The 7,563-nt window shown below is 36.1% G+C and overlaps 1 protein-coding gene across 1 annotated transcript; it reads left to right on the top strand.

The window, feature by feature from the left end:
• Positions 1-581: 581 nt before the first annotated feature.
• Positions 582-4,502, top strand: LOC143153664 (phospholipase A1). Its single transcript, XM_076325084.1, has 7 exons — positions 582-651; positions 745-802; positions 1,099-1,244; positions 1,748-1,990; positions 3,577-3,765; positions 4,208-4,358; positions 4,430-4,502. The coding sequence occupies exons 1-7, from the start codon at positions 582-584 to the stop codon at positions 4,500-4,502; spliced, it is 930 nt and encodes a 309-aa protein (XP_076181199.1).
• The last annotated feature ends 3,061 nt before the right edge of the window (positions 4,503-7,563 follow it).

Below are 7,563 nucleotides of genomic sequence, written 5' to 3'. Positions count from 1 at the left end.
ACAAGTTACTCTCGAGCCTATCTCTAAACGAGAGTTGCACAAGCCTACCTGAATTGTAGTCTTTGTAATCCCTCCGACATTAATTTCGTACAATTTAAAATTAAACTCCGCATTTTTTTATTCAACACCGATTACTTACATTACGAACATTCTTTTGGCATTTCGAAATGCTAACTTTGCAAATACTTCGCACATCTTGTAAAAATACAAGAAAGTAATTTATGTATCTTTAATATTGTTACGCACACGTCTCGAAATTATTTTTAAAACAGAATTCGACCAAGAATATTTTACATTCACTCACCGTTATGGTATTATTGCCTGATCGCATGTCATGCGATACAAAAATATTAGGATAATTCTGTCTGTCGGACATTTGCATTACATCGGGATAATATTATTGTTCGTTATGTCCTCGTTACGCGACTGTTTCGTGGGGTGGGTGGTTTGTATAAATTCCAAACATTTTGCAATATATTTCATAACGTAAGAATACTCCGAACAAACCATAGATACGTTAACCTGAAACTCACTGGAATCGTAGTGCGCATATATTTATTTGTCTCCGATTGACATTAACAATGTCAAAGTTGTGTACTTGTCTGTGCATAATTTTATTCTGTATTCAAAATATTGTCTACGCGGGTGTATGTACGTGTAATTTTGAATTTCTTTTATATTCTTATTATCATTTCTGTTCTTGTTATCAGAAGTAGAAAAGTTATAGCGTTCTTTATTGTGCAGGTGAAGTAGACAATGTTCCGGGTACCATTGAGAAACTTCGTTTGAAGGTTTTTAAGAGGTTCGTAAAATCTATTATTTTATGTTTCGTTGTTTAATATTTTACTCGTTCGTTTCTCTGAAAACTGTTTCGAGACTGTTATGTAAAAAAATCGCATAAGTATACCGATACAACCCCATTGTAAACTGACTAGTCACTTTCACAATTTAATTAAAAATTTTGAACATTTCTGGAAGATCTCCTTAACGATGTTCGATTACGCGTAACTGAAAATTACAAACAGATAACTGCACATTTTTTATCGACATTTGCGAGCACCGTATATCTAACCTAAATATTTTTAATACAAACTTTAGAAACAGTACTTATCCAACGTTCACCGAGAGCACGATACCGAATCCAAGGATCCTTATGAAGGATATCGTGCACAAAGACTCTGTTCTTTACGTACATGGATATCTGGAGAATACAGACTCTGAAAATGTTCAGATAATAGTTAAAGGTACTGTAGGAGTAAGAAAATTTATCGAGAGAACTTTTAAGGAGTTTATGCGTGAATCATTCGGCATAGCTGAGTAATAACTACGAGCATATACGTTTGTACCTGTGCGAAAGTCCTCAAGAACAAATAATGTATGATTTGAGAAAGTTTTGGTTCTCTGAAGAGTTAATTCCGTTAAAAGGAGTTTTCAATACTGTATAGAGTATAAAAATCGAGAGTTGGAGTTTGTAATTGTAATATTGTAATTAATGTACAGAGTGACTTGGTAGAGTAATCAATTTTGAGAGTAAAAATATTACGGTACACCTATTCGAAAACTATTATTTATATTCGTGCAAGCCTCAGAATATTGAGATGATTTGTTCTTGACGATACACCTTGTATGTGATTACCAATGGTGTCGCGTGCAATGTTAATTTTCTATTATAGAAAGTGAAAACATTTTGCACAGAGTACAAAGATAAATTAAAAATGTATTTGACGGCTGATTTTTACGTTTACAGCGTATTTAGAAAATAGAGACGTTAACGTTCTCCTAGTCGATTGGAGCAAAATAGCGATTGACCTCAACTACATTTACGTCGCCAGTCAAGTTCCTACTATAGGAAAGGCAATTGCAAAATGTTTGGAGAAACTCTCTGAGAAGATCAATCTGAACACGTTACACATAATTGGGCATTCGTTGGGTGCTCACATCGCTGGTTTTATCGGAAGGTTCTTGAGTGTCCATCTCGAACGGATCACGGGTAAGTTTTCAAATAATTGCATTAAGAAAAAGTATCTCTCGAGAAATAGAGACGGTATCGAACTATTGGGTTGTTTGGAAAGTCATTTCGTTTCTTTTAGTGAAAATGAAACACGATTTTTTTAGAGTGCATACACATTTTATTAAATTATGTATTCTTCATTTTGGAACAACCTAATATAAAGAAATACTAGGTTGTTCGATAAATTTTCGAACAACCTAATATAAAGAAGTACTAGGTTGTTCGATAAATTTTCCAAACAACCTAATATAAAGAAGTACTGGGTTGTTCGATAAGTTTTGTCGTTCGATAAAACATATTGAACACTATAGTATTTAGAGAACGTGTTAATACTTTTTATTATCCATGTCGCAAAATTGTTTCTTTCGATACAGTTTTAACATTTACGCAACGAAATTGTTGAATTTTTAACAAAAAGTTCGAGAATTGCTTTATTTTCTCCAGTAGCGATAGTTCTTTTAAACCACATTTGTTAGACACTTTTCGTTTCTTTGTACCTATCTATCCACTTCTTAACAAACTATAGTGACCTGTGCAAGTATTTTGCAGCACTTGCAAAACCCATTTTTGGTCCTTTTGAGTAAATATACAGGACTACCATCTCAAACCGTCTTACGTTTCTCATCTCGGAAAGATTCGTTCTCGACAACGATAGAAACGAATTTGAAAGAAACTTAGCCAACCTGTATTCGAGAGGATCGTACACATTTAGATTAACTTCTTAACAAACTGTGGTGACCTGTGAAAGTATTTTGCAGCACTTGCAAAACACATTTTTGGCCCTTTTGGGAGAATATACACGACTACCATCTCAAACCGTCTTACGTTTCTCATCTCGGAAAGATTCGTTCTCGACAACGATAGGAACGAATTTGAAAGAAACTTAGCCAACCTATATTCGAGAAGATCGTACACATTTAGATTAACTTCTTAACAAACTGTGGTGACCTGTGCAAGTATTTTGCAGCACTTGCAAAACACATTTTTGGCCCTTTTGGGTAAATATACACGACTACCATCTCAAACCGTCTTACGTTTCTCATCTCGGAAAGATTCGTTCTCGACAACGATAGAAACGAATTTGAAAGAAACTTAGCCAACCTGTATTCGAGAGGATCGTACACATTTAGATTAACTTCTTAACAAACTGTGGTGACCTGTGCAAGTATTTTGCAGCACTTGCAAAACACATTTTTGGCCCTTTTGGGAGAATATACAAGACTACCATCTCAAACTGTTTTGTGTTTCTCATCTCGGAAAGATTCGTTCTCGACAACGATAGAAACGAATTTGAAAGAAACTTAGCCAACCTGTATTCGAGATGATCGTATAACTTTCGATTATCACGATCTCCACTTTAGTGGGTGTCAACTTTCGAAGATACTCTCTACCGATCTCTATTCGAACGCCAACACGTTCTTATAGGAGAGACTGTAGCTGGTTTCGCGAAACAAGAGATGCGTATCTTTATTTTTATGTTACCGACACGTGGTGTGTGTTAACTTGTAATACACTTTAAGTGCAAACCAGCGAAGAATCGTAAAAATAGTGATCGTTCGCCACAGGTTTAGATCCGGCGCTTCCCTTATTTTATCCCTCAACGTGTCACATTAGACCAACCGATGCAGAAGCTGTCGTTATCCTTCACACGGATGGTGGCTTTTATGGGACGCCTATCGACACGGGGACTCTTGATTTTTACGCGAACAAGGGAATCAGTCCTCAGCCAGGTTGCCCTATAATCATTGGAGCAGGTAAATCATACTGTGCGTCGTTAACACATTCAAGTTCCTCGTGACGATAGAATGTAGAGAATTTCAATGGGGTTCGAACACGCCACTTATAACGCGACAACCAGTTATCTTTGTAATTCATAAAGTATTCACTTAAACTGTCTTAACACCTTTAAAGATTGTCATTGGTTATAAACCGATACCAGCCCGAGGGGATTCTAAATAACACGGTTGTATCATTAACACATTTCTGCGCATCGAAAATTTTCGCTTCGGTATTCTTCGGTGTTTAATTTTAAGGAAATTCGTGGAAATATCGTTTAAACGATTATTAAAATCGAAAAATTTGCAAAACTCTAATTTTTAACTTTCGTTTACGTAAGTACAATCAATCGTCGATATTTACTATTGACGCTATTCTTGACTGTGATTCCAACTCATTGAAGCTATTCTTTATCGATAGAATTGTGCAGCCACCAAAGGTCGATCAGACTGTACGCAGAATCCTTAGAGAATCCCAACACATTTCTGTCGCACAAGTGCTTTGATAAAATAATAGGGATCGAAAAGAGCAACGTGAAAGTGCACTTTGGAGATTCTACGCCGAAAAACATGTAAATGGAACATCGTTAGCTAACATCGTACAAAATTTCACAATACGTTTACCGACACGAAATTCTTTCAGACACGGGACGTACTGCTTCGATACAAACGCGGCACCCCCGTACAGCAAAGTTAATTTCAAATATCTAAAATAAAAGCTTCGAATCAATTTTAAGAACGACGTAGTAAAAAGAAACCTACCGCGAACCTCGTCTTCGAAGTGAAATTAATTTCACGGAAACGAGATTTCCTCGCGAGTGAGACAACTTCTACGCATAATTGAAAGGGAAAAAAGGATAATTCGAAGGATCGGGTGTAATCGAGCACGATTTAACGATAAATTATTAATTCACTTGTACCGGTTCGTCGGCGGAAGCGAAGAAATTTCAATTGGTTGAAATTGCGTAGAACACGGCCGAGATCGAGAAAATGTGGTGAATAATTTATCAATGAATGGGATTCGAACGTCTTCTAAGAGCATCGAGGTTCACCGAACTCGGCAGTTTTAAAACGGGATTACCAATGTGTGTCGACGTCGCGGTGATAAAAATACACGAACGAATAAGTGGGTAGGTGTGACATGATTCGCAGTAGTTCATAGACAAGCCGAGCTTCCAAGCTGCCAGTCGCGAGACGCCCTCCAGTTTATGTTAATAGCCGTAGCTCCACTTTTATGCCACCTCGTAAAGCGGATCGTGGCCGTCACGATTGGAAAGTAATCACCTGCGTCTCTTCGCAGCAACCTTATTGCACGTTCGTACGTGGCGTTTTACACGACGCGACTCTCGTCCCTTTCGCTCGAGTCGAAGACGAGACGCCGAGCGTTGCTCCAATGCGACTGACATTGAAAGCGGGATTTTTCAAACGGGTGGAAATGTACGAGTTTCCAACCACTTGAAGAAATCGGTTAAGGTTGTCAAAGGTCGATTTAACGATAATTAGAATTAGAGAAAGTTCGCGTGGAATATAATCGAGGAAATATATTTTAGAAATTTATGTTAAACGAGACACGTGAAAATATGTACGAACTATTAGAATTGTAGAAAATTCGTGTGGAATATTTATTTGGGAAATATATTTAAGAAATTTATGTAAAACGAGACGCGTAGAAACATGTATGAACTTTATCGAAATGGATAAGTTTACTAATAAAAATTGTTACTGATGCTGATAAATGTTTGTTTATAATTTTAATCGGTTAATATTCTGTCAAAGACGTCGGTATTACTATAGAGAAATTTGTATCTATCGATTTATTTTATAAGATAATAATTCTTCCTTGTGCGTGTATGTAATTATTTTATATTACAATTATTTCTTTTTTTTCGTAGATTTGTTATTTACAAATTTAACGTTCCGTTAAAAAACACAAGGTTTCGATAAGAAGACAGTCAACGCAATTAAAATTAAAACCAAATTTAAAATGTATATTTTTAAAATTAAAACCAAATTTAAAATCTATATTTTTTAAATTAAAACCAAATTTGAAATGTATATTCTAAAAATTAAAACCAAATTTGAAATGTATATTTTCAAAATTAAAACCAAATTTGAAATGTAACATCTTTTCAAAAACACGACCCTCTTCTCACCTACTAAATGTACCCTATCTGTGGTTAAGAAGCAGTTTCATAAACCATTGAATTAATCGTCCACTGTACATAGAAATGCAATAAATTTGTCCGCGAACGTCGGTGCACCGTGATACCGTGCAGATGACAGGCGAGACTTTCCTATCACTTATTCGCGCAGTCTGGACGCAGCAGACAAGCGGACATGTCCATACGCAGACGATCGTAGGATTGCAAATTCAAAAAGGAGAACCTGTCGACCCACGCTACCGCGTAGTTCTCCATTGCTAATCAATTGACGCCGTATCAGAGGTTCTTTAACCCCATTGTGTTCCACGAAGGGTACACGTACCGCTGAACGCAGTATAATAGACACGTTTCCACGAAAATCCTTCGACGTTTGATCAACTAAGACTGCACGCATACGCGAACAAGGTGATCGAATTATTACTATCCAGTGTAAATTTATAAATTTTCTTATAAATCGTTTAAAAGTATTTACAAGTATACTTCGTCTATCGTGAAAAATATAAAGAAAAGGTTTAAACACATATTTACTTTAGCAAGATATATCGATTTAAAAAATTTCGATTACTGGGGAACCATTTTACACGTGTACGCCCTACTTCTCGCAATTTTCGACTCCCAATCGTACCACTCGCTTAACCTCACATATTCTATACACTATTATCAACTTAAATCTATAACCTCATTTATATCTAACCTTATTATCGTTTAAATTTCCATACAACATTTATATCCTTGCTCATAGATAATACATTCGATAAAAACAACCTCGCACAAAAATATCAAAAAAGAATTTGTTTCTCTATCTTTAAGTTACCTTTATGTAATCCACTCTGTAGATGACGACATGAAATGCATCACATCGTATGCATGAAATGCAATATATAGCTTTTCGTTAAAGTAATAGTCATCTTCGTAAAAGTAAATTCAAATCCAATATATTCACGCAAATATTTCTAATACCTGATCTTTGTACTTATATAATATTATACTTTAGGAAAATATATATGAAAGTTTATTCTCATAAATATTAGAAAATTTTATAGTCAAATTTACTAGAAACGACAAACTTGAAAAATGTATAGTTTTAAATAAATACATTCGTACCTGTGTTTCGATAAGACACCATTCTCTATGCAGGACATCTTGCTTCCAGCATGTACGTCCGCCATTATCAGCTCGTGCGTTTCCTGCGTCTCGAAGTCACAAATGGCACTTCCGTTCACAAATTACACACGCGTTTGAGAGAATCCACTATCCGATTTGGTCGAGTGACGCATGAATAACCGATTATAGTTTCATTTCGAACTTGTAGCGTCATGAATAATTAATACGAATCGCGTCGTTCGCGGCACCCTTCGTCTCTAGAATATTCCATCGAACGACACTCGCATTCCACTTATTAATTATTTACGTCTTGCGAGGGCGAGATAGGATCATTTTCTCAAGTCCGAAGGAAGACTCGCTGTAATCGAATACACAAACGTCACTTCGTGCTGCAGAATCGAATAAGCTGTATGAATACTGATAGATGTCGAGCACTGTGTTACGAGCAACTCGTCCATGTCAATTACATTTCAATGACTGAGAAAGAATGAAGACGTCCTGTCGAAGGTCG

The sequence above is a fragment of the Ptiloglossa arizonensis genome, chromosome 13 (assembly GCF_051014685.1).
Source record: "Ptiloglossa arizonensis isolate GNS036 chromosome 13, iyPtiAriz1_principal, whole genome shotgun sequence".
Classification (NCBI taxonomy): Eukaryota; Metazoa; Arthropoda; class Insecta; order Hymenoptera; family Colletidae; genus Ptiloglossa; species Ptiloglossa arizonensis.
This window is presented reverse-complemented; position numbering and strand designations above follow the sequence as displayed.

Bases quoted from the DNA above. Each gene is read 5' to 3' on its own strand.
- LOC143153664 (XM_076325084.1), top strand. From the start codon at position 582: ATGTCAAAGTTGTGTACTTGTCTGTGCATAATTTTATTCTGTATTCAA. The intron at 803-1,098 runs GTTCGTAAAATC...TACAAACTTTAG, and splicing joins CGTTTGAAGGTTTTTAAGAG to AAACAGTACTTATCCAACGT. The intron at 1,245-1,747 runs GTACTGTAGGAG...TTACGTTTACAG, and splicing joins TGTTCAGATAATAGTTAAAG to CGTATTTAGAAAATAGAGAC.